Here is a 27338-nt window from a genome sequence, read left to right as displayed (position 1 = left end):
ATATTTTCAAATATGTTAAAGTAAGTTTGGGGAAATTGTGATGACATTTTACAGAATTTAAATATTAATTGATAACAAAAATAATGGTTAACTGCAGCCCTATATACAATAAATCACAGCACTAAAGATGGATAGAGCAGAGAGTCTGATGCACTGTACCAGATGTTAACACCTACAGGCATATGTGGAGAATGATTCACTGCTCAGTGCTGGAACTGAACTGGTTAATTAATTAGTAATTAAATCAGGGAGCTGATGAAGCTGAAGCTGTCCAGCAACAAAAGTTCCTCCAAAGCTGACAACAACTGCAGTCACGTACAGGTCTTAAAATCACAGTCTTAGCATTAATATGAAAAACATATAATTGAAATCTTTTAACAGAATATAAGTGAAGCCCATTCTGAAGACTGAATTCTGAATATAAAGTGAATATATAGTGATACATTTAAGTAAATGTACAGTAAACGTGAAGCAGACCCTGTAAATATGACACACTACCGTCTTCATTGGCATAAAATCTGAAGAAATACAGAGAAGTTACAAATACTGTAAAATTATACATAAGGCTCAAAACACCTTCTCTGGCTGAAAACATACAGATGAAATATTTTGTTATGTGTTATGTGTTTTTTTTTTTAGCACCGATCAAATTCAGCGTCAGTGCAGTGATGTCTCGTTCAACCACAGTTATTACAGCAGCATCTAGAGATTCTCTTAAACTCTGGAAAGCTTTCTCTTTCTTTTTCTCCGGCAATTGCACTCACTATTATGATTTTCCATCGATTTTAATTAAGACTCGCACAGCGGGAGAAAATTCCAGCCAGATTACTGTGTAAGAACCGGATGATCAGCACATTTTTCCAGCCGAACAGATAAAGCCTGCTGCAGTGAAAAAGGGTTACACAACCATTTCTTAATGCTCTGAAATATAAACCCAAACAGCCGCGCATCAGATGTCATCAAAGAAAACGAGATAGAAAAGACAGATGAATGAACCGCACTCTGTTACAGTTCTGCTTTCTCAACTGCATATATTTAGAAAAGTAGCAAAACTGAAAATGTACACAAACCTAAGCTGTACTTAATTGTTGTTTTGTGTCTATGTCAGTTTCCTTTATGGAAATTTGATCATTTGGGGGAATGTTATATGGAATTTAAAGGCATTGTTACTCTGTCAAAGTCATGTTTTCCACCTTACTAAGTCCATTTTGATGAAAAGGTGAATCAGCAATGTGTCGACAGTTTTTATTTAGTGACTCTGTCTCTATTATTGTGGATTATATCACCAGTAAAACTGATGCTGCATGACTGATTCAGAAGACAGATGTGGGCGTTTAATAGCACATGGGAAACCTGGATTTATGTTGAAGGTTTAATACTTGAACATCTGCCATTTTTTATATTATTAACTGACTGGAATCACCAGGTGAAAAAGACTAGAAAAATGGAAAAGAAAAGAAAAGAAAAGAAAGAAGTCAAGGTTGCCTTCACAAACTTCTCCATTCACCTGCTTCCTGCTTTCATTTGTTCCAGTTGTGGAATTGTCAAACTCAATTTGTCCCAAAGTCGTAGATGTCTCTCTCAAATTACTCTTCCAAAGCATTGGAGGAGGACAGTAAAAAAAAAACAAAGACAACTATAGAAATGATGCAATTCGCTGCTGATTGGTAGCATCAATAATTCATTTACTGGTTTATTCTACTGCTAATACGACTCTTAGAGATTGTGCTGCGTGTATTTGTTGATATATTTTCAAACTTCTTCTGAGGAGACGTGTCTGTGTTGTGCAGTTGAAGTTAAAGTGGAACTCTCTCTCCTGGAAAAAGAAAAAGAGGTGGACGGGCTGTCACCTAATGGCAAAGCGAGTCCCTTTGCTGACTGCAGACCTAATGGGGCCCTGGGACACGGCTCTGATGACGACTCCACACCGCTGCCCCTCTACCACAAACCACGGGACTACGTGGAGGCCTCCGTCTGTCATGTCAAAGATCTGGAAAATGGACAGTAAGTAAAATTTATTTTCTTACTTCTACACACATGTGCTGAGGTCAAGAAGCTGTTGTGATACACATCATACAAACCGTCATCATTTCACAGACGACCCACTGAAAAACATAGTAGAACCAACAGAGCTCAAGAATCCAGAAGGATATTAGTTCACATGGTTACACAAAAACATAGTAAAACTGATTTTTCCTTTATGATCTCATCAGAAATGTATCTGTATCAGCGTATGTGTCGGCTGGTTGGTAACAAGAAATTGCAGTACAGAGGTGATAAATGTGTTTGCAGTATTTTAGAGCATCTGAAAGTCTTCAACTGTAAAATTAAATCTTAAAGCCAGACTATAACTTTTGCTGAGCAGCAGCCAAAAGTTACAATTATGGGCCAAATACTAAAGACTGTATGTATGATAATAGCCATAAAGTTAGTGAACTGATGTCAGCTACAATATCCATTTAAGCTTTGCTAACATTAGGAATCACAAGCAACCAGTCATACCAGACCAGTAAGGCTGCAGTGGCAAAACAAACCCCTGAAGGTTTGTTTAATGAATACTTATGAATTCAAGTTTACATGAAACAGTTTAATGAAACATGCAAATTAAAGGGATCTTACTAAAAATTTCCACATTGCCACTAGAGATGCTGCTTCAGTACGGGATTGCTATTGTTATTGCCGATATCAAGAATACATATAAGTATGGTTACATCCATCACTGTTATTTTAGTGTTTTAATTTAAAAATATTAATAAAAAAATAATATATTTGGGTCATTGTTGATACAAGAGTCTGTAGGCAGATTTACCCGCTAGATTCACGCATGTAAACGTAGTCCTGATGTGTTCTGATGGTAACCAATATATATTGATATGCATTTTTTTTACAAATAAATACAAGGAATAAAAAATATGTTTTATAAGGTTCCCTTAAAGGTGCAGTGTGTAGAATTTAGTGGCAGCTAGTGGTGTGGACTTGGCAGAAATGGAATAAAATCTTCATAAATATATTTTAATTAGTGTATAATCACCTGAAAATAAGAATCATTGTGTTTCATTACTTTAGAATGAGCCCTTTGTATCTACATAGGAAGTGAGTCCTCTTCTATGGAGTCTGCTATGTTGCACCTCCAAGTTTCTACAATAGCCTAGAACGGACAAACCAAATACTGGCTCTAGAGAGGGCCTTTCGCATTTTTTGCAAGTTTAGCAGCCATTGGAAGTTCTTCTACACGTTTGGAAGGGGAGGGCTATTCATTTGGTTCCAATCTGTAACCTCACCACTAGATACCACTAAATCTCACTCACTGGACTTTTAAATGATTTTTTTTACAGCTGACATGTAGGAGCAGGACGTTTCACTTGTAAAAAATAAACATGTCAGTGCCCCCTGGTGGACAAACTATGTAACGCAGACACTGTTTCTAAATTAACTCAGATATTTCTTTGGCATTTCTATGCTATGACATAAAGTATACGCCAATACAAATAAATCTGCTATAAACTGACATCATCCCTGACAGTTTTCATCCAAGTAGCTGAAGTCAAATCTGTTTCCTTATATTTTGAACCGTTATGAACACACTCTTTTTGTTTTTTTTGTTACAGGATGCGAGAGGTGGACTTGGGAAGTGGCAGAGCTTTGTTGATCAAAGAACACGGGGAGTTCTCAGCCATGGGCCACAAGTGTCCTCACTATGGAGCACCCCTGGTCAAAGGTGAATCATTTATCTTCAGTTACAATTTTAACATTATTAATAATATGTAATATGATACATTTGACTTTCATCTGAGCTGAAAAGGACATGTCTGTCATTACAGGTGTGCTGTCAAAAGGACACGTGCGCTGTCCCTGGCACGGTGCATGTTTCAACATTGCAACAGGAGACATCGAGGACTTCCCCGGGTTGGACAGCCTGCCTACCTTCCAGGTGACCTTCCCCGCTGGTGCTGTCTGTTAACACATTTCCTGCCTTATCATGTCTCTAAGCACCGTCAAAAAGTGTACACATCGCTCATGTCTGTTTGCTCCAGGTCAGAGTTGAAAAGGACAAGGTCATCATTCGTGCAAACAAGCAGGTAACAAGAAAAGAAACCTGCAAGAATGTGGAGAATTTATGCAGGGGAATAAACTGACCACCTGATTGATTGATCTTTTAAACATTTCCAGGCTCTTCAGTCGCAGAAAAGGTCAAAGCCCATGGCCCGATGTTCAGCAGTCATTAACTCCAGCACGGGCTTCAGCCATGTTCTCATCATCGGCTCAGGTCAGCGCGTTATTGTCCTTCATTTCATCATGCAGGATCTTCCTCTCACTTTCTCATTTTCACAGTTATGTTTCTCTTTTGTGGTGGATTTGTCCGCAGGTCCAGCAGCTCTGGTGTGTGCAGAGACACTGAGGCAAGAGGGCTTCACCGATCGCATCGTCATGTGCACCATGGACAGACATCCTCCATATGACAGGCCTAAACTGAGTAAGGTTTGTACACAGACCCTGACCACATAAACTGAGACAGAACTGAATCTGCCAACAAAGTTACATAACAGACTGCAGAGGTGCCGCTTTGGTCAGTGGTGCTAAAACAGGAGCTCTTTTGGGAGCAGCTACACTTCACAGCAGCAAAACTTTGAGGAAAGCGATGTGTGCAGGAGTAAACGTTCACAACTGAATCAAAGAGGATGCAGCTCTCCTCTGCTATGGAGAGCTTTATTTATTCAGTCTCCATCACGATCATGGATGATTTTAAATGGTTGCACTCAGTTTTCCAGATGCATCATCATAGTTACAGATTTCAGGGTTAACAGTCATTTCAGTTTAGAGCTGAAACAATTAATTGATTAATCAATTAATCAATTAGTCAGCATCTATTTAGATAATCAAATAATCATTTCAATCATTTTTAAAGCAAAAATTCTTAGTTTGTCAGAACAAAAATGTTTGTCAGACATGAATATAATAAATATTTTGGGGCATTTGGACTTATAGCTGAATCAAACACTTTTGAATGTGTTATCTTAGGTTTTGGGAATGTATGACGGCATTTTTCACTTTCTTCTGACATTTTATAAACTAAAACATTAATCAATAATGTAAATAATCTTTAGTTGCAGCCCTTTTTCAGTTGTAATGTTCAGACTGTAACATTCTCAGACTGTTTTCGTTTGACCCTGAAATTGTCGGCAGATTGTTTTTGGATTCAGGGATTTTGATTTTAATTTAGTTTATATATTTTTTGTTGATGGACTCAGCACTAATCTGCTACCCCTCAGTCCCTAGACAGCACAGCAGAGCAGCTGAGATTACGCTCAATGGACTTCCTGCAGGACCACGACATTGAATTGTTCACAGAGAAAGAGGTGAGAGGTGGTGACCTCAGAATCTGAAGTGAAGACTTTGATGGTTAATGATATATTTATTATTGATATATATATATTAAATTATTTAATTAAATATAGATTATCTTGTACTTTTTATTTTTGGAAATTGCCCAACTTTAAATGACTGTGTGACTCAATATTTACTTCAGGCTGTGGCAATAGATGTCAAAACACGATCTGTGACCTTTGAAGACGGCTTGAGGATGGAGTACAGTAAACTCTTTATTGCTACAGGAAGCAAGTGAGGAAAAACTTCAAAAATTATATATATTTTTATATATATTATATATATTTATATATATTTTTTTCTTCTCATTGTGAGTGTCATTAGTAAGCTGACATCTGATTGCTTCCATTTCCCGCTGGACAGACCCAAACCTATGAACTACAAAGGCACAGACGTCAGGAACGTGTTTCACCTCAGGACGCCCGAGGATGCTAACAGCATAGCGAGGCTGGCCAACAACAAGAACGCTGTGATTGTGGGAACATCTTTTGTTGGTGAGAAAAACACATTGACAAGAATATTTTGATGTAAGAATAAGCGTTAAAGATTCAGTCTGTCTTAAAACAACAGTCAGGTTCCCAAATGAACATTGAAACATGTTTTTCTTGCTCCAATCGTTCCTCCTATTCCCACTGACCATTAGAAGATCAAATCCCCTCTTTTTGTTTTAATGTTCATATGGGCACTTGACTATTGTTTAAAGACAGACTTGAAAAATAGTGAACTTATCCTTTACTACCGTACATTTTAACTGCATGTAGTGTATTTCTTGTGTTTGCAGGTATGGAGGTGGCTGCAGCTCTGACTGACAAGGCCCACTCAGTCTCCGTCATTGGGATTGAGTCACTCCCTTTTAAAAAAGCTCTCGGGGAGAAAGTAGGGAAAGCCATAATGAAGGTAAGGACTCACTCCTGGGAAATCAAGCTTTTCAGAGCATGAAGCATCTTCAGAAGACGTATCAATGTATTATCAGCTCTCTCCTTGGGAGGAAAAAAAATCCTACTAGTTAAAATGCAAATCATGTTTTTTTCTGGTCAATACATCAGTAAACCCCAAAGGGGAGAGTAGATTTCCTAATTACTAGTGATTGATTATGCAGACATGTGAAAATGCAGCAGTATTATGTGCTGATGTCTGCTGCTGTTTCTATGCGGTTACTGTGACTGTGTTTTGTCTTTGCAGCTGTTTGAAGCAAACAGGGTGAAGTTCTACATGCTGAATGAGGTGTCAGAGATGATAGGCCATCATGGACAGGTATTCAGAAAGTGAGAGAAACAGCATGACATGATGCTCAGCAGATCACTATCCTGAAATCTTATTTAATCTATGATGAAGATGAATCAGATAAGAAATACAAGAATATTAACCAATATAAGGGCTAAAAACACCTGGTTTTGACGTGCGTGGCAACTTTAAAGCCCCAGAAAACTTGGTTTCAAATCTTGAGTATTTTTTGATAAAACTACATTTACCTGACTAAAACAGCAAAAATCACAGTAAAAGTTCAAAAATAAACATCCATAAACATCCAGAGAAAACTGTCATGCAACCAAAACTGTTCTAAATTTAACAGAAAATTGTGTTTATGTTGGACTCCATCGCTCATTGCTTAAGCTAATAGAAAAAAATGTTTTTAGGGCCTGAAAGACTAATTTTGTGCTCATCAGCTCAAAGACTGAACAGAAGCGTTGAATCTGTTACTGTATCAATATAAACATCTGGTGCTTGGACTGAACATCGTGTTTATTTCTGTTACGCAGCTGAAGGAGGTGGTACTGAAGAGTGGAAAAGTCCTGCGAGCTGACGTGTGTGTCATTGGAGCAGGTGATGTCAAAGATGATGTAAAATGTACCTGTTCAGCTCCTATTCGATGATTTGTGGTTGTTGTCGGGTGTTCAACGAACTGTTAGCAGCGTAGCTGTAGGGATGACTGAAATATCTCAACAACCTTCAGATGGATTATCATGAAATCTTGTACAGACGTTCATGGTACCCAGAGGATGAATCCTACTGACATTGGTGCTTCCCTGACTTTTCCTGTAGAGCCACAAGCAGGTCAAAGTTTTTACCTATACTGTGAAATATTTCAACATCTACCAGATGAATTGTCACAAAATCTCATTCACATGATCCCAGACAATGAATGAGGTTGACATCTGATGTTTTCAGTGTAATGTCTGGACAATTAATGGATGGATTGTCGTGAAATTTAGGTTCAATCATGTCCCCAAACTTCTGTGATCCCCTAACTTGTCATCTAGTGCCACCATCGGGTCGATTGTCTAACAATTTGCTTTATGACCAAATATCTGCGAAATTATTGACATCCCCATCAGCCTCAGCTGTACTTTGTGTTTAGTGCTAATTAGCAAAAAGTAGCATGCTATGAATATAGCAAATATTACACCTACATTACATCATCATGTTACAGTAGCATTATCATTCTGAGCATGCTGACATTAGCATTTAGCACAAAGCGCTGCTGTGCATGGCTGTAGACTCTTATGTGTCTCTACTCCTGCAGGATCTGTTCCTGCAACAGGCTTCCTAAAACAAAGCGGCATCCACATGGACTCCAAAGGCTTCATCACTGTCAACAAGGTATTCTGCAAAGTTTTATGCATGCCATAAGCTGCCAAGTGAACATGTATTTTGTATCATTTTGTTGATGTGTTGCTTTAAACTTCCTCCCAGACGATGCAGACAAATGTTGATGGTGTCTTCGCTGGAGGAGACATGGTGACGTTTCCTTTCCCGCCGCGCAACAATAAGAAGGTGAACATCCCTCACTGGCAAATGGCTCATGTGCACGGTGAGTGTGTTAAAGCTGGTTCCTGACTGCACATCTCAGGCTGTTGTAAGTTGCTTTGATGATGATTTACATGATGTTTGTTTTTTTAACCTTACTGACAGGAAGAGTGGCAGCTCTCAGCATGATGGGCAGAGCCACTGAGATTAAAACTGTGCCTTACTTCTGGTCAGCCATGTTTGGGAAGACCATACGCTATGCAGGTAAGTTTGCAGTTTAAGGAGTGGCTGATCTGAGGTTGAAAAGAAGCTGAATGGTGTTCTGACAGTAGTTACTACACTGCCACCTAGTTGTAAAATTAAAGTTAAAGATCTAAGACCAAGAATTATGCCTGAATTGAATGTTTTTCTTTTTGCTGTTGATAAATGCATGTATGTATATAATTTATTTTTTGTGAAGGTTACGGTGATGGATTTGATGATGTCATTATACAAGGAGATCTGGATGAGCTCAGATTTGTGGCGTTTTATACCAGGTAAAGGTCACTTTTCACAACAAATCTGAAATAAACTGGAATTTGTAAAGTATATCCATATTTAGTCCACATATGTTATTTTCTGACTGTATTTGTGAACTCATTTGAATCTTTTATCGTGCATGTTAATGATAGTTTTTCATGTTTCTCTGGCCCATCTATAGGAGTGAGGAGGTGGTTGCTGTTGCCAGCATGAACTATGATCCTATTGTGTCCCGAGTGGCAGAGGTCTTAGGGTCTGGAAAGACGATTAAGAAACGAGATGTGGAGTAAGTCTCCTTCCAAGACTTAAATCTGGTCACGGTTACAATAGACGTTATGTTCTTTAGGTTTCTTGGGGTTTTCTTTACTGTGAAGTAAAACGTGACAAATGTTCCATGTCACATGGAAAGTATTATAGAAGCCAACTAGTTGACTTATTGTTGCTTCTCTTCAGAGTACTAAAGAGGAATAACACCATGTTTAATTAATACAGTCATACTTTATTTATAGATAATTTGTGTGGATGTTTATTACTAATTAGTACTAATTATAGGGAAAATAGCAGACAAATAGATAACGCTCTGAGACAGTATAGTAAGTACCCACTTATTTCTTTGTGTTTTTAATAAAGAACAAGGAAATTATAGTTCTTTAGCATGTTTAAGCATATATAAACACTTTTAACACACTATAATGTAGTTGTATGCAGATATAAGGACAATTTTAAGTGTTTATTAATGTATTTGTCAACCATTTGAACTTATGAAGCATATGTAGCGCTAAATAATATATTTGATATATATGCAGTATTTCATAAATAATCGTATTTGGTTACAAACATGAACAAATCTTGTGCATCATGAAACATTCATGCGTTATCATTTGTTTTTGCACATTATTCACAGGCAGGGTTAAATGTGTTATTAATGTGTTTTAAACTTATGAAGACATGTTGAGATGGAAGGTTCATTCTTGAGGTCCACTTAATAGATTTGGTCGGCAACTTTTAGCTGAGTCATTTGGCCTTCATCAGCGGTTTGAGCTTGCTCAGTTGTCATGGAGAGTGAAGAGGAAGTATTTCTACATAAATAAATACTTAAATGTTACACTCTAAATATTTGTTGAATTTCTTGCCTGTAGACACATTTTAGATTTTTGCACAAAGACTGTCTGAAGTCTGTTTTGTGCAAGGAATTGATTGTAATGAATCAATTTCACCTGTAATGAGTACCACATCACACTGTCCCCTCAGAGAACATTAGAGTTCACATCAGTTCCTTTATTATAACATTATCATATTATTAGGGAACTATGGGACCTGTAAACAAAAGAAGTGTCACAACATTTTAATGTCGCCGAATTTGCATTTGTTGTTGTTTTGTCTGTTCTGTCTAATTTGACTGCATTGTTCTTCATGTCTCTCATGTCTTTTATTTCTAATAATGCACACACAAATATTGAAGGATGTTAGCACGGCTTGGCAAGTACGGACAAATATGAGCTTTTTCTGTTTACCATTTCACTCACATTGACCACTTGTGGGGAGAACTTCATACCTTGATAAATATGTATCTGTGTGTGTCTAAATGCTGGTTTTTGTCACAGGACTGGAGACATTTCTTGGTTGATTGACAAAGGCTCTCAATGACTTCACATCTGGAGGTTCCCGAGGACAGACCTAAAGTGCACTGGACACCTCAATATGGACACTTTATGGTGCTGAGACACTGAGCAGCTAACCCCGGACTGGACACTCATACACACACACACACACACACACACACACATTGAGGACACACTTTAAGGACTGCGTCTGTTTCAGACACACTTCCCCCGAGGACGACACTGAAACTTGCTGTTGTTCCTGAGAGACACTTTGATGTGACCAACGGAGCCATGTGCAGTCTGAATACACTGAATCACTGTGTTGGCAGGTCATTTCTGACCACAGTTGTCATGTTTCACAACAAAGCAATATTGGATTCAGCCTTTGTGCTGCTGCAAGATGTATCTACCTGTACACTTTGTTTATAAGAAGCCAGGGATGGGCATTGACATTTTTTTTGTACAAATAACATTGTATATAGCTATAATCCTGAATGCACTGTAACAAGATAAGAACATACAATTTGAACTGAATTTTTCTAAGTTTTAAATAACAGATTTGGTTGTATGCTTGCATACAGACCTTAGATCTGCATGGTATAACTTGCTGTAAAAGGAAAAATTAAGCCCCTAAAATAGTTTTTAATCTAGAAGCATCTGCAAACAAAGCTTAAATCTGCAACAAGAAACTGCATAATCACTTGCAGCTGAACCCTGAATGCAGCTTTAACAGACTAACACACACAAACATGCACACATGCAGCTTTAATTGGTAATAAATTACAGTTTTTTAGGATTAAAACATACCTCTTCTTATTGGTCGCCTTGCTAGTAGATTGCACAAATAAAATTCTAATCATACTTTGATTACACACTAGTGCTTGCACAATAGAAATATGTATTTTCTAACAAATGGCATCCCTGCAACAAGATTAATGCAGTAGTTGCTTGAGGTAATTTTTGATAGCTGTCACCTCCATAGGAATATTCTTTGTTACTAACTCAGGGAACTGAGGTTTGTGGCCTGGGGTTACTGGTCCTTTTGAAAGCAGAAATGGATTTGTAACTTTAATATTTTACCCAGTTATTGTAATTTCACTTTCATTCAGAAATGCTTGTGATGTGCTTTGGGGTAAAGCAGATGCTTGATTACATCCTGGTGTGCTGAAAATCCCCAAAATACTTGAGCCCTGACACACATATGTTAAAAAAAAAAAAGCATTGTTCTTCCTACAGAGAAGGCGGGAGTGGCATTTTTATAACTAAAACTTTGAAATAAAAGTCTTCCAACAATATCTACTCACTGCTTTATAGAAGGTTTCATTATCCATGTTACTCCACCTGTTGATTCTGGAGACATTTTTGACTTTATTAATGAGGAAACACAGAAAATAGCCAGTAGAGTAAAAGTCAGTAGAAAATGTTTAATGATTTTCAAGGAAGTGACACAGCATAGTTTGCATGTTTCTGACAGGTTTCATTCTTTGAGTCGAGATTACTAAAAAAAAATGTTTCTAGACAAAGAGGCTTTTTGATTTCATACAATAAAAATAGATAAATTCACACATACATTTCACAAATTTATAAATGAACTATCTCATAAAAAAAAAGAAAGAAATGTCCTAATGAGGAGGCATCTAACTCACACACACAATATAACCTGACAATGTTCACAATAATATTGCAAACAGCCCGAAGAGGTTTTCTACTTTATTTGGGGTAAAAAGTAGGGATGCACCGATTTGACATCATGATCTACTGCGATACCTCAAATCAGTGCATCTGCTGATACCAACAACCCATCCAAGTGTTCTTCTTTTCCCAAATTTAAAATCTGTAAACTTCACCGAGTGGATCATTTTATGAAAGAACTGCAAACCCACCGTGACTGAATTAATGTAGCTAATTGAAGAAAGACTGAATTTTATAATCACACGGAGAAAGAAAGTATATTTTTGGACTGATGCCTGAACTGCGTTAACCGATCCACTTAAAAAGGTCCTGATCCCGATCTGGTGTATCGGATCGGTGCATCCCCTGTAAAAAAAAAAAAAGCACCTCAAAGACACCTGTTGAGACTAATAAATATATCTACAAATATTGGAGTGAAGGCATTACATGGTGTTACTGTCATAAAACCAGATTTGAGTTAAACGGATCATTAACAAAATCGGGAGAAACATCAGTGCAGTGTCAGACTTCATTGCTCACCAGTTTTACTATACTGCTGTATTAAAGTACTTGAACCATTTTTACAACTATCTTGACTGTGGTTTATGTAAATACTATCAAATCATGACAATCTATCTATACACAAATTGATGGTTTCACAAATTACACGACAAAACAAAATGGTAGGACAAACTCTTTGGAGGCAGGAGAAAGCTTATAGGCATTAGTTATTGGTATGAAAGTATTTCATAAATGCCCGAGTATTATTATCACTGCGTCGCTTATTTGCTCACGGTCAGAATCCCTGTAACACATGCTGGTATCTTACAAAGACAAACTTCAGGAGGGAGGACATGAGAACAATGAGGCTTAACAGAGAGGACATCATGAAAACATGTTGCTGTCAGAAAGCAGCTGCAAGTTACTTCTGAAGAAGAAATTAAGAATAAGTTCATTTCTTTCTCTCATCAACAGTTATGTGCTACAAAAATTGTAAAAATGAATTCACATTATGAAATTTGCTACCATCAAATGACTACAATCACAGTTTCTCAGCTATACTGAACAATAAAGGCACTTTAACATTTTTGAATCATCGAACAGCTCTTGAGATGACAATGCTGGCAGTTATCTCTGCTGCATTAGAGGTTAAGAAAACAGGAAATCATTTGGTGGATGATCGTCTTTCTCCCGCTGCAAAACACCAAATGATACATTGTAGACAAGGAGCATCTTTGCACAAAAATCTTCCTTGGCTCTTTCAACAATATGCTAACAGACGTTCAGCTTCCTCGGGGTCAGAAGTCATATTCTGCTGCACATTGCTGGAGGTACCATTCATACAATTTACCCTGTGGAGTAAAATGAACCATGTGAGATTTATAATGATCATGTTTCAAGTCAGACAAATGAAAATGTTCATTTAAACCTGCATTCATTGATTCTGTGGAGCCAACTTTAAACACAGTACTTAAATTTTAACACCTTATAAAGCTGTTGTGGCAAAGTGTAAACGGTCAGCAGTGAACAGTAAAGCTGTGAGCCTTAAATCCAAAACAATTAACTGAAACATGTTGAAATGTTCAATAGAGCAGAGAACCGCAGGGTGATAATTGTTTATCACTACAAGGACTCCTTTCACAATTAACATAGAATTTGTTATGATAAAATGATCAATTATTGCAGTTAGGGCTGCAACCAGTGATTATCTTCATTATGGAATCATCTGTCGATTATTTTCTCAACTACTTGTTTAATTGCTTTGTCAATAAAATGTCAGTTAACAGTACAAAAATATCCGTTATAATTTCCCAGAGACAAAGGTGACATCTTTAACGTTTGTCAAAATAATAGTCCAAAATCCAAAGATATTATATAGATATTAGATATATCATGTACATACGATATTACTTATGGCATTAAATCTTAATATTTGAGAAGCTGAAACTAGCACATTCCTGGTATTTTTGCTTAAAAAATTACTAAAAGGATTATTTGATTATCAAAACAGTTGCCTATTAAATTTCTGTCGATTGACTAATCAATTAATCGTCTAATTGTTGCAGCTCTAACTTCTGTACTATCCATGATGGCACAAGATAAGAATCTAACCTTCTTGGTTTTGACAATATCCTGGATATAGTCATTGTACTCTGCCATGGTCCTCTTCTCCTTCTTCGTCAGAGTCTTATTCCCTCGGCTGAGGATGAAGCACATCACAACAACGTTCACTCAGAATTTAATAATGTGTGTGTGTGTGTGTGTGTATGTGCATCTTCTTTTATATCAAACATACACTCTCCTCCTCAAGGAAGAAAGAGTTCTGACATTTCCCTGATGCTTTGAGGTTATTTATGTTTTATTTAAGTGTATGTGTGTGTTCATGTCGTGCACTTGTAAAGCTTACCCCGCAAAATACTTCGCTAGGAACAGCAGGAGGTAGCAAAATGCCCCAAAAAAGATCACAAACACTACTTGTCCATCTTCTGGTATCCAGTCCCATAAATACATGACTACTGCCTGTGAGACAGACGTTGAAGAGGCAGTCAGAGAACCAAGACCACTACGAGAAACACTGTAGGAACATCACCTGTACGACTGTCAGGACTTACTGTGAAGACAGAGAGAGTTCGAGACGGCCCTTCTCCCAACAGCTCATCCAGCTGCTCTTTGGAGATGGTGTTCACAATGAAACTGAGGATAAAGAGGAGAGGAAGGAAAACTCCCAAAGCACCGCACAGGAATGAGTGAAGACGGACGCTTCTGTTGTAAGAAACATCAGCCCTGCATGTGCACAAAGAGAGGGAAATGTGTTTTTGATATCATATTTGCTGCAGATGATCACATGCAGTGAAAGACGCCACATGAATGCGTGTTATGTTGTAAGTTAAGAGGTCAAACCTGTCCTGTTCTAGTCTGCTGCTGATAGTGGAACAAATGAGGTCACAGTCTTTCTCTAGCTGATTCAAAGTCTTCTGAACGGCCTGGTTGATGGTCTTCTCGATGGTCTGACACACCCCATCGATCTGGTTCACACACCGGCTCGGCTGGACAAGACAAAATCTCGTAAGTGCATCAGTTTTGGAATTACCACGCAAACATCACTTGCGTCTCCGACAGGAAAGACGGGAAACTTCCATGACAGACCCTGGGGGTATATTTTGACAAACAGCCATGTGCACTTATCATAAAGTGAGGCTGCACTTGCTCAGCGAAAATAAATTGGCGGTCGAAAGGGATGCACAAATCTACCAGGCGGAGTAGAGCTGTGTGGCCCGTAGATCACAGAATGGTGCAGCAATAACTCAGGTCTGGGGCTGCCGTTGTCGGCGGTGGCTGATCAAAGCTCATAGTTTACAACCCCTTTGCCCCCACCCTCCAAGAGCAGATAACTCATCATATTGCAAAATGAATCATCCTGTTTACAGCCATCAAGAGCCACAAGGAAACATGGAGCAGAGAATTTACATTCCAGGATAATCAATGGATGTTCAACCCCAAGGACAGCTGAGGACCTTAAATCCAGACTCAAGATGAGACCTGGATTTGATATCTATTAGAGTAAAGCACTCTTGAAAATACAAGAAACAGCTCTTAGGCACCTCTACAAGGTGGGAAAACACTGCATTATTTAAGGTGTCTAAGTATGAGATGCCTGTTGTTATTATCAGTTCATAAAACTGGAGGTTAAAATGAAAAGCATGTAGATTTCAAGCTGGTAATGATAATGACCAACAGACATTCAAATTTTACCTTCTGTGGGTTGGGGATATATATTGTGGGCATCTCAAAACCACATTTGTTGAGACCTGGACGGCGACACAGTTCCTGGACTATCTGCATCATCACCCTCTGCCATAATAAAAACAAAAACATTGGTTATTTCTGCAGGTTTAAAGGACGGGTCCACATTTTTTCAAGTCTGTCTTAAAACAACAGTCAGGTGTCCAAATGAACACTGACGCATGTTTTTCTTGCTGTAATCATTCCTCCTGTTCATACTGGCCATTTAGAGATCTCTTCATAATGTGCTTACAATGTAAGTGATGGGGGATAAAATCTACAGCCCTTCTTCATATTAGTTTATTTGAAACTAATATGAAGCTTCAGCTGTCCAAATTAGTTAAATCAAATCAATATCTTTTGACTTTTTAGTGCCATATTCCTTGTTTTTGTTACTATACTTCCACTGCAGCTGAACAGGAAAACACTGTCCATCAAGACACAAAGAGGGAATTTTTTTTACTAAAAAGACTGTAACTGTGGGAGACTGTAACTTTACGACTGTAACTCAGACATCTGAAGCCTCATATAAGATTAAGATGAACTGTTAAGTACATTTTTGTTCAAAATGACTGGAGGGAGGGGATCTTCTAATGTTCAGTATGAACAGGAGGAATGATTATAGCAAACAAACCTGTTTCAATGTTCATTTGGGCACCTGACTGTTGTTTTAAGAAATTGTGAACCTGTCCTTTAACTTGACTTTCTTAGAATCATTTAAATGAATCAGTTAAAGAAAAGTGTTTGTAAGTTCACTTACTTGCCGGTCTGTTTCCTTCCCAGCTTCATCAGCCTTGCTGAGGTAGAACAACAGCTTGTCTCCGCATTTCTCACTCAGCTTCTCCACAATGTTGAGCGTGCGTTTGCACAGCGCCTGACCCATCGGGTCGAAGAACACAAATATCAGGTCCGCCTGTTCTCCTGCAGATGAAAACGACATCCATTAGAGAAACACGACACCTTCAGAGTATCATCCATCAGCACTGGAGTGACAACTTGGATCTGTGAAGACGTACCCAACCAGGTGATGGCACTGTTCACATCGAACGGGTAGATCATGTCCCCATCTACTAAACCCGGCGTGTCCACAAACGTCACCAGGCTGAACTTCTTCTGCTTGGAGGTGGAGATCTCAGCAGTCAGATAGTCCGTAACACCTGGAATATGCAAACACTGTGTGTGTACAGGTGCCTCATTCAAGATAAGTTTATATAAAACAAAGATGATGAATAAAAAGTCCCTGCAGGAAGCTGTCACCGCTGATGATTATATTACGTGCTACTGAAAGCCGCAGTGTGGTCAATACTTGGAAACCTGAGGGAGGCCAGTGACATGAAAGATCAAGAACAACTTTTTGTGCTTTCTGTGCATTTGCAATCAAACTGCAAACACGTCTGGGAGGATCCAGATCACGCATAAATACACATCTGGATAAAAAGCATCAATAAATTCTCTTGAGAAAAACACCAGCGGCGGCCACACCCTCACTGATAAAACTTCAATTCTGACAGATGAAAAAAATCTGTTAGGTCACAGTTTTCTCACCATCCCCTCTGCGGAGAGGTCTGTTGTCATGGTTACACACAACAGCTCTTCAACTGGCAGCTTTAGCATGGGGCGTGGGACATAAAGCTAGCCAGTGAAGAACGACTGTGAGGCAACGCACTGTGAGGTTAAGATACGCCCAAACCTTCCCCCACACCCCCCTTGACCAACCCCTGCTCTGAGCACCAGAACAGGATGACTATTGAAACATACCCCCACTCTTGAAAAAAAGCCCCCACCCTCCCTCTACACACACACACGCACACACACACACACACACAGAGGCTTGGGATGACACTGAGGCTATTTCATAGGAAGAGGCAGGTGTTAACAGCCAGCACAAATCACATCCTTGTGCTGCAGCGAGCGGAGCCACTGCTGCTGTGGCACATTAGCATTCCCTTATGTCTCCCTTACATCAGCATGGCCACAACATCAATACATCAGCCTCCTGAGTGTATTCCCACCGCCTGACAATACTGAGCCATCCCTGTTACGAAAAACATGACAAGATGACTGTGGATCTCCTTGAAGTAACATTATATATATATACACTTCAGTTAAAAACATACACATGCATACGTCGCTGTTTGAGACACACTAAAATAGCAATTATGCAAGTCTGCTGTCTGTCTCTATCAAACAGCCCTTGTTAAAGACATATTCCTCCTCCATATAACTGCAGAAAGTCCTCTGAGCCCCCTGAACGGTCTGAATGAGACCGACACTCGCAGGACTCTGGTGCTAAGTTCCTCAAGTGACTGTAACTGAGAAGGCTACACTGGAGATCCTGTGCATGAGGAAAAGGGCAAAGGCTGCAATAATGCTGCATCAACCAGAACTAAAAAAGAACTCGGTCAAATAAAACACAGTGCAAGCATATCTACAGGAAATGAGTCGAGAACACAGCTAAAAATCTTTATTAGCTGATAATAATTTATCATTTGATGCCACGCAGCATGTAGTCTAAACTCTTGACAACAGGTTGCTAGGATGAAGATAAAAAATATAGGGTTAAATATTCTTTATGTAAGTCTAAAACAATATTAAAGAAGTATCTCCGAGCATATCCCAGAGGACACCAAACTGTATAATCAGCAGCTACTCCCACATAAGGATATATGATGCTTTTCTGATGAGTCATCCTCAGTCGCTGTGACAGGTAAACAAATGCCTGATATTGTGTATTTCCAGAGACGGCGATGAAGTTAAAATAAAAAAAATAAAAAATAAAAAATAAAAAAAAGCCTGCTTGTATTCCAGAGCAGATCTGTGTTTGTTGTTTGCGAGGCTCAGGCCTGCGGAGCGAGGCTGTTGCTGCTGCTGGAGTCTGGGCTGTGCCGTCTCTAATGGCTGTGACATTTCCAAGCAGCTCCTCCTGACTCCACTGCACTGCTGTCGATGGGGCGTGTGACTCACGCCATACCGTGAGCGCTCCGGTCCGCACCCAGTGAACCCTCACTCTCTACACGCTGTCAACGCACAGACATACATTACTCCCCTCCCCTCCACGCCGCTGCTCCCACTCAAGCAGCAGGCACACCCAGACTTTCTGCACGACCACCTCACCATCCAGATTCTCCAGACCGCTGCTGACGCACAGACGAGCTGAGAGCAATTGTCTTAAAACAATATACTCCTAATTAGATCTCTCTCTCTCTTTCTCCTATGTGAGACTAATCTCAACTCGTATATCTCAGAAACAAACAGCAGAGACGTGACAGGAGGGGAGCGGGAGTCTGGTCTGATTTATGATGAAAAGACAAACTTAATACACAGGAGCTATGACTCAGTGGTGAGAATTAGTCATCAAGGTGAAGCACTTAAACGCAACATCAAATCACAACAGGCAAGCATGACCTGTAATATCCAGAAACATATAAATAACTATGTTTCATTAGCAACACAGCCGAGAAGTTTCGCTTTCATCTATAATGACTAAGCAAAACTTTACACTTTAAATAAATATGTAAATATGTACATTTAGATGAACTCTAACAGAAGAAAATAGCTCTATCTCGAACCTCAAAGGAAACGATCTCTGGCTGCAGCTCATGATTACATTAATCTCCTGTTCGCTATTCCTACAGTGCCGTTTAACTGATGCTGCACCTCCATGCTGTTCGAGCAAAATTTAACACTATATTCTCTCTTTGATGTTTTTCATAACCAACAGCAGAAAGAAAATCAATTTAAAAAAAAAATCACAACCATATATATGCATTTCTCTTCTACATGCACCATAAATGTTAGTTTTTTTTGGCATTATGGTCAAAGTGAGTGAGACTGCAGTGCTGTGCTTAAAATGCTGTATATTATGCAATCAAAGGAAGGGGATGCAAACCCATTATCCTCAAAAGGAATACGTAAAATATGTTGTAAACTATTTTATAAAATATTTAGAAAAGGTTCAGTTATGTGAAGCGTCACATCAGCAACTGCATGCAGACACAATATCTACATATGATGATTCACTTAGGAGCATAAAAATGTATTTAACTAAAGGATAAGTGCAGTAGAGAGGCCTCTTGGCAGCAATATCACTACGTTTTCAGTACAGTTGTGGCAAATACTCTAAATAGTGCGCAATCAGAAGCCCATTATGAGTTTTTGATGCTGAAACAAGAGAATAATGCTTACCTTTGAACTCAAGGAGAGGTCGAAAGTGAGGGTAGAGGTGTAGCGTTGCATTTCCCTGTGGAAAAAGGAGCAAAGACAGTGAGAGAAATAACCAGATGAGACTGATGTTAATCTGCAGTTCTTCCTGAGCTCTCGACCCTCTACGACAGAGTCCTCTCTCCTCTTGGTACTTCACGCTCAGTCGTGGCACCAGCTGCTGTGCTGCAGCTCAGTGCGCTCGCTTTAAGCTTTCTCTGTACATAGGAGATAATCCTTCCAGTCTGCGGTCCTGCACTGCAAATATATTATTCATCTTCATCACCTTCACCGCAGCAGGATATTAACAGAGAGTCAGAGGAGAAGGATGAGGGAGCACAGAGAGACAGGTGTCTCCTGAGCCTGTTAATATGCTGCAAAGATGCCTGTGTGTGTGTGTGTGTGTGTGTGTGTGTGGTAATTCTAATGCTGTGGGGACTCACCTCCCTTATCGGGGCAAAAAGCAAGTCCTCTTAATGTGAATCATTAATTTTAGGGTGAAGACTTGGTTTAAAGTTAAGGTTTGTTTAGGGTTTTGTTCAGGTTAGGGTAAGGGTTAGGTTGTGTGTGTGTGTGTGTGTGTGTGTGTGTGTGTGTGTGTGTGTGTGTGTGTGTGTGTGTATACACAATAAAACCCCTCACTGGAGCAGCATACAGAATGAGAAGTGCCCTCCATACATGCAGACATTGAATGTAACGCTTCATCAGCCTTTATGACTGGTTTCAGCTACAGTTCCCATTAGGGCTGTAGTCTCCTGGTCAACTGGTCGATTAGATGGTCGAAATGCTCTCGTCCGTAAATTCTCATTGGTCGAATAATTTCCGTGTTGCTTTCATAAGGAGAGAAGTGCTACATCAGTAGCCTTCCAGGATTGATCCATTATTTCCTGCGGCGGGAGGGACAGACTAACAAATTACCTGTGAAAACGGGGGTGTTTTGAATATACTCCCGTTTTCACAGGTAATTTGTTAGTTATTTTCACAACTTTGAACTCGTCCAACCTAATGGAGACCGCTGGATCTAACTGTACCAGTTTACACATCCAGTTTATATTGTTTATACATCCATGAACTGTACTCAATGTTTACTGAATGTTTACTGAATCAGTGTTTCTCCTGTAATAATATCAACGAACCCCCGCCAGGCCAAAAGATATTTTTTAATGCCAAAAATAAATATCGGTAGCGTAACTCCGTGTAAGAATAGGGCAGTGTTTAGTATGTTTGCGTAGCAGGTGGGAAAGAGCGGCAGGAAAGTGACGGTGGATGTGAGCGGGGCAGAGGAAAAGGTTAGCGGTAAGTTGTCAGTCTTGCAATAAATGTACAGTACAGACTCCAATGTAACAGTTAATAAATGCTAAAAAGTCACGTCTGTTGTTTCCCAATGCTGCAAAAGTAAATGGTTAGCAACAATAGGTTAGCCTAACCTGAAGAGGCAAAACGGAGAAATGTGAGTTCACTGTGCACTCTGTCCCGTTACATAATCTTCAACTAATCAATTAGTTGAAGATTATGTACTATTTCAGTCGACCAAGATTTTCTTTGGCTGACTACAGCCCTAGTTCCCATTACTGAAGTCAAGAGTTTAATAACACCTGAACTGAGAAGAGCCGTCTGAATATGAAGTACTGTTAGTTAACGAGGACTGATAAGATCTGAGGAAAAATATATATATATAAATAAGGTGATTAAATGGAGCAGCACAACACTGACTATGAGAGGGTTGTTATTATGCTTCTCTATTCAAGCATCCTCAAACACATGAGGAATATTAACAGTACTGACAGTCGTCAGGCTGCTCTTACCGTCAGTGATTCTCTTTTGCGGCCACTTGTGATGAATGTAAACCCCTGCGTTTCAATGGCGACGCCTGTTTTCTGTATGTGCTCTTCAGCATACCTGAAACAACAGCAAATACATCAAAAACTGTTTGCCAGTGCACAGGATCAGAAGAAACTGTGTTTTATTCCAGTACATTTTCACTATCGATAAATCTGTTGATTATTTTTGACAATGAATGATTTATTTATTTAGTCTATAAAATGTCAAAAAAAGTGAAAAATGCTCAATATTTCCCAGAAAGAAAGGTCTACATATTGCGTGTTTCATCTGACCAACAGTTTAAAACTCAGATATTCAAATCCACTGGTTTAAAACAGAGAAAAACAGAAAAGCTTCACATTTAAGAAGCTGGAATCAGTGGATGTGCATTTTTTCTTTTTAAATGAGTTAAACAATTCTTGAATTTAGAGCTGCAACAATTAGTTGATTAATCGACCAAAAGAAAATTAATAGGTGACTATTTTGATAATCTATTAATCGTTTAAATCATTTTTCAAGCAAAAATGTTAAAAACTTTGTTTCCATCTTCTCAAATGTAAGAATTTGTTACTTTTCTTTAGAGCTGCACGAATTAATCGATGAGTTGATCGACAGAAAATAAATTGACAACAAATTTTTCTGATTGAATAATGATTTAAGCTAATTTTTAAAGCAAAAATGGTAAAAAAAATTATTAGTTCCAGCTTCCCAAATGTGAATACTTTCTACTTTTCATACTCTTCTATGATAATAAACCAATTATCTTTGGATTTCAGACTGTAGATCTAAAAGTAGATATTTTTATAAGAAGCCACAGGCTCTGAGAAGGTCTGTGATAGACATTTTTCCCAATTTGCTTACATTTTACAGTCCGCACGAATAACCAATCAATAATGAAAATAATCGTTAGTTGCAGCTCTACTTTTCTCATAAATTAATGATATGTGGGTTTGGACTATTAGTCACGTCACTGTGTGCTCTGAGACATTGTAATTGACATTTTTTCACCATTTTCTGATGTATTTTAGGCCAAAAGATTAATTAATTAATCGAGAAAATAATCAACACATTAATCTCCTGGAAAGTGAAACTAATTGACAGTTGCAGCCCTAAATCAATTATCACAGTCGTTGTTGATTGATTTTCTGCTGAATTACTTATTGATTAATCAACTAATTGCTTCAGCACTTTCCAATAAACGGTGCAAAGAGCTGCTCTGTATGTAAGAGGACCGGTTTGAGGTGTTAAACAGGCTTTTGTTGCTCAGGAGGAGTAAACAGTAAATTACACATTGTCAAATACTAACTTCAAATATACGGACAGTCGGGAAAAACAGACTTTATACTCTCATCTTCTCAAATCTAACAGTTCTCACTATTAATCCTAAGAATGGGAACTATGATTAACATCTGTTACATTTGCATAAGATGAATTGTTGATAAATTGCTGTTTGATCTTATGCAAATATTACAGATGTAAATCATAACATCTGTAATATTACTTCCTCTCAGGGAGAAACCCTATTATGTCCCCAACCAACGAGTTCTGCAATTTAAAACGGTTAAGATACTGATGAAGCCAATTTAAAAGCAATCTGTGGAATTAAAATTGTGGTACTTCAATAAGTAAAGAGTCTAACTTATCTAACGTTTTAATTTCTGTTACTCTCAAACACTTAAACACACCCTACAACTACATGATAAAAAGACCTGCAGACATACATAAAACATGAGAGGTCAGTGTGATCGACAGCTGGGCTCCATATGGAGCTCGTTCAAACACCCAGCCAGCAGAGAGTTTGCTACTTCGTTTACACTGCAGTAGATAATAATAATAGACATTTAATATATCTGTGTATTAGGTCAATATTGGATTAACAGGATGTGATTAAATACCTTAATCTGTCACTGGATGAGCCAAAAACAGACATTCCCATCTGATTCATTCTATCTATAAACACTTTCTTAATTGAAACATATATGGCTACTAAGACAAATGTAAAAAAATTTTTAGGATGCCTGAACGTTCATGTTTGATCAGAGTTAGAAAAGAAATAAAACTGTGAAGTGAGGTAAATATTTTCTGTCCGTTTATGTTTTTTGGGGTTTTCTTGGATTGATTCTACAAGTAGCTTTTGTCAAACACCCGACCAGCGTGAACATGACAACTCAGACCTGCCAGTCTTTCACTGTCAACTCTGTAAATGCCACAACCACATTTCCTGTGAAAACAGCACCGAACTTCATTCAAATCACAAAGCACTTTTTAAAAAAGTCATGTGTGAAGATGATATTTGTGGTTCTCTCGTTCACACATGGAGCAGAGCATGTGATGATCAGGCAGCTGAACGGTGGAACCAGTCACACAATAAACTGTATTACCAGTTAATGAAGGAGCTCTTCCCTGCAGAGTGGTTCCCCATTATCATCACAATGATCTTCTTTCTTGGAGGCAGGAGCCGGACTCCTAGGCTGCTGGCGATCATCACCAGGCCTGAAAACATACAGACGTGTACGCACACAGTGAGCAGGAGTGAAGGAGCATCATCACAATGTAATACAGAGATTTTAAATAATGTTAGTCAGTGGTTCCCAACATGGGGTTCTGGATCCCCCCATGAGGTCGCAATAAAAATCTCAAGGGGCATATTTCTGCTGCACAAAATTGTTTTATTTTAAACTGTACTCTAACCTTTTCTTTTGTGAAATACTAGTTAATTTTATCTCCTCAGGCTTCCAGAAATTATTCAAATACATGTGAAAGCTGTGGTATTTAGTATTAAGGCGCTACAAGCCAAAAGTGTTGGGAACTACCAGCATAAGCTCAAAATCCACAATCCAGACTCATACAATCCCTTATTATTTTCTATGAATGTGTCAGCCCTGTGATAGACTGGCGACTTGCCCCGACGACCCTGCAAAGGATGATTTACAATCATTTATTGGGACCATCAATTTTCTGAAATGAACACATGTCAAACAGGCCTGTTTCTGTCTTCTATGGTATACCAGCGTTAAGCATTATGCTATAATTAGTGTTGTTAATAAGCTTTATTTATTCAGGAAATCTGATTTAGATCAAAATCCCTTTTGCAAGAGCAATCGGAGAACAGGTTACATACACACAGGATCACAATACGACGGTTAATTCTCATCACAATCATCATACATTCTCAAAGACACACTACTCAAAACAATCACAAACATTATGAAGAATATCAGCTTGTAAAACTTTAAAGAAGGGCTGCAACTAACGATTATTCTGTTGATTATTTTCTTGATTAATTGATTCGTTGTTTGATCCATAAAATGTCAGAAAATGGTGAAAAATGTTGATCAGTATTTCCCAAAACCCAAGATGACGTCCTCAAATGTCCCGATTTTGTCCCAACCATTCTGTTTACTATCATAGAGGACTAAAGAAACCAGAAAATATTCACATTTGAGAAGCAGGAATCAGAGAATTATGTCTTTAAAAAGTAAAAGACTCAAAACGATTAATCGATTATCAAAACAGTTGCTGATTCATTTAATAGTTAGCAACTAATCGATTAGTGGACTAATTGTTGCAGCTCTACTTTAAAGTCCCTCAGAGGATTAGTGTGTCCCACTCGAATAACTGAGACAGGAAACACAGTGAGGCAACTTCCTGTAAGTGCTGGAAGTGCAAAGTCTGCACAGATACTGTTCCAGTGAACTACACCTGCAGGGTTACTGGACACCACAACCCTCCAGATAGAAGATATGAGCACTCAACCAGGAAGGCTGGTTCAGTAAAGTTGGTCTCATTTCATACCAAAACCTAAAACAGTTTATCATGAAGCACATTGCAGCAGGCTCCTTTAACATTTCATATAAAGTCCTGCATGATGAACATTGTACATGGGTGTTAAACCTGACGGATCATTGGCTCAAACAGTCACATATAGGCGCTGCCCTCCGGTGTTTCATCGTATTTGGTGACCCATCAGATTCTGTGACCTGCAGTGTTGGAAGAGGTACTCAAGTAAAAGTAGCTTATCAATACCAAAATGTAGAAATACTGTAAAAATATACAAGTATTACCAGCTAAACTGAATACTTCATCCAACACTGCAGGCCACAGAATCTGATGGGTCACCAAATACGGTGTAACACCGGTTCATGTCATCTGTCTGACACTGACAGACAGCTGCTCCTGCTGCTGCTGCACGGCCACCATACTTCACATGTTATCATTATTATTATTGTTAATAAATGAGCAGCATTTCATTGTTACGTTAACTACTAACTTCACAGAGTCCTGCTGGATAGTTTGCACCATTAACGTTACATAACATCACAACTATGCTTGCTTGTTTTTGTTCTTTGCTGTAGCGTCGACTCGTTTTAGTTATTCGTTATTTACCGTTTTCGTTGTCGACATACAAACTGTGACATTCTTTCAGTATCCTCTCACTCGGTGTAGTGATCGCAGACTCCAGAGGGTTTGCCACCGACCGGGGCTTTCTGCCCGACATTATGAACAGGGCAACCTGCCGCCTCACTGCTGTTTCCACAGTCAGCGGGGGAAGAGTTTCACTGTTGCACACAAGACTCTGCGGTGCGGATGAAGTGCCGCCCTGCGGACGAACACTGTCAGGGCACCGAGGACAGACTCAGCAGGACCAGGAGCAGTCAAACCTGTTCCAGCAGGGTTTTACTGTCTTAAAGGACAGGTTCACAGTTTTTCAAGTCTGCCCTTCATCATAATCATTCATCCTTGTTCATACTGGCTATTAAAAGATCCCCTTCAAATGTGCTTTCAATGTAAGTGATAGGAGCCAGAATCCACAGTGTGTCCACACAGTCATTTTGTGAAAAAATGCATTTAAAAGATGATCCGAAGCTTATATTAATCAGTCTGAGTTAGTCATATCAAGTGGATATCTGCCACATTTACAGTCTTTTTAGCGTGTTGCCTCGAACAGTGTTTCCCTGTTGAGCTGTGGTGGAAGTATAGTAACAAAAAGAAGGACTATGGCACTAAAAAGACTGTAACAATGAAATATATCTACTTGATTTGACTCACATTAGTTTCAGATAAATATTTAAATACATTTTTGCACAAAATGCAAACCATGGATCTTGTCCCCCATCACTTGCATTGTAAGTGCATTATGAAGGGATCTTATCATGGTCAGTATGAACAGGAATGATTACAACAAGAAAAACCTGTTTCGATGTTCATGTGGACACCTGGAGAGACTTGAAACACTATGAACCTATCCTTTAAGTAAAGCAATGCCACAATGTAAAAATATTCCACTAGTGGTGGAAAGTAAAGCATTTATTCAAGTTCTGTACTCACAGCACTTGACTTATTTACTTGAGTATACTCATTGTAGGCTACTCGATACTTCTACTGCACTACTTTTCAGAGGGAAATATTGTACTTTTTACTCCACTAGGCTACATTTATGTGACTGTTATAGTAACTAGTTACTTTTCAGATTAAGATTTTACATAACAACATGACAAGATAATAAAATATAATACATTGTTCACGATTAAACTTTTTTTTTTGCTTGTAACCCCTTCAAAAAAGTGTCTACTTGGTCCTCTAGTCCAACTCAGATGTCTATGAGTT

General features: G+C 38.7%; 2 protein-coding genes across 2 annotated transcripts; one reads left to right on the top strand and one right to left on the bottom strand.

The window, feature by feature from the left end:
* Window positions 1–255: 255 nt before the first annotated feature.
* LOC122969819 (apoptosis-inducing factor 3) lies at window positions 256–12338 on the top strand. Its single transcript, XM_044335820.1, has 19 exons — window positions 256–315; window positions 1721–2004; window positions 3609–3718; window positions 3822–3931; window positions 4035–4079; window positions 4171–4267; window positions 4367–4479; window positions 5271–5357; window positions 5528–5619; window positions 5749–5879; window positions 6167–6282; window positions 6568–6639; window positions 7146–7209; window positions 7910–7986; window positions 8080–8197; window positions 8299–8397; window positions 8594–8669; window positions 8834–8938; window positions 10257–12338. The coding sequence occupies exons 1-19, from the start codon at window positions 256–258 to the stop codon at window positions 10297–10299; spliced, it is 1899 nt and encodes a 632-aa protein (XP_044191755.1). The 3' UTR covers window positions 10300–12338.
* Window positions 11661–26290, bottom strand: si:dkey-98f17.5 (uncharacterized protein LOC569123 homolog). Its single transcript, XM_044371014.1, has 12 exons — window positions 26118–26290; window positions 24113–24224; window positions 21716–21809; window positions 19896–19950; window positions 16727–16867; window positions 16471–16631; window positions 15681–15779; window positions 14829–14974; window positions 14540–14711; window positions 14335–14447; window positions 14040–14127; window positions 11661–13279 (listed from the first exon to the last, which is right to left on the bottom strand). The coding sequence occupies exons 1-12, from the start codon at window positions 26227–26229 to the stop codon at window positions 13226–13228; spliced, it is 1347 nt and encodes a 448-aa protein (XP_044226949.1). The 5' UTR covers window positions 26230–26290; the 3' UTR covers window positions 11661–13225.
* Window positions 26291–27338: the final 1048 nt, after the last annotated feature.

Source organism: Thunnus albacares, chromosome 2 (genome assembly GCF_914725855.1).
Source record: "Thunnus albacares chromosome 2, fThuAlb1.1, whole genome shotgun sequence".
Lineage (NCBI taxonomy): Eukaryota > Metazoa > Chordata > Actinopteri > Scombriformes > Scombridae > Thunnus > Thunnus albacares.
The sequence above is the reverse complement of the archived record's forward strand: the minus strand, read 5'-3'. Positions and strand labels throughout refer to the sequence as shown.

Excerpts from the sequence above, each read along its gene's own strand:
- LOC122969819 (XM_044335820.1), top strand. The coding sequence starts at position 256 with ATGAAGCTGAAGCTGTCCAGCAACAAAAGTTCCTCCAAAGCTGACAAC. Across the intron at positions 316-1,720 it reads CTGACAACAACTGCAGTCAC|AGATTGTGCTGCGTGTATTT; the intron begins GTACAGGTCTTA and ends TACGACTCTTAG. Across the intron at positions 8,398-8,593 it reads GAAGACCATACGCTATGCAG|GTTACGGTGATGGATTTGAT; the intron begins GTAAGTTTGCAG and ends TTTTTTGTGAAG.
- si:dkey-98f17.5 (XM_044371014.1), bottom strand. The coding sequence starts at position 26,229 with ATGTCGGGCAGAAAGCCCCGGTCGGTGGCAAACCCTCTGGAGTCTGCG. Across the intron at positions 15,780-16,470 it reads GGAAGGAAACAGACCGGCAA|AGGGTGATGATGCAGATAGT; the intron begins GTAAGTGAACTT and ends TTATTATGGCAG. Across the intron at positions 14,128-14,334 it reads CTAGCGAAGTATTTTGCGGG|CCGAGGGAATAAGACTCTGA; the intron begins GTAAGCTTTACA and ends CTTCATCCTCAG.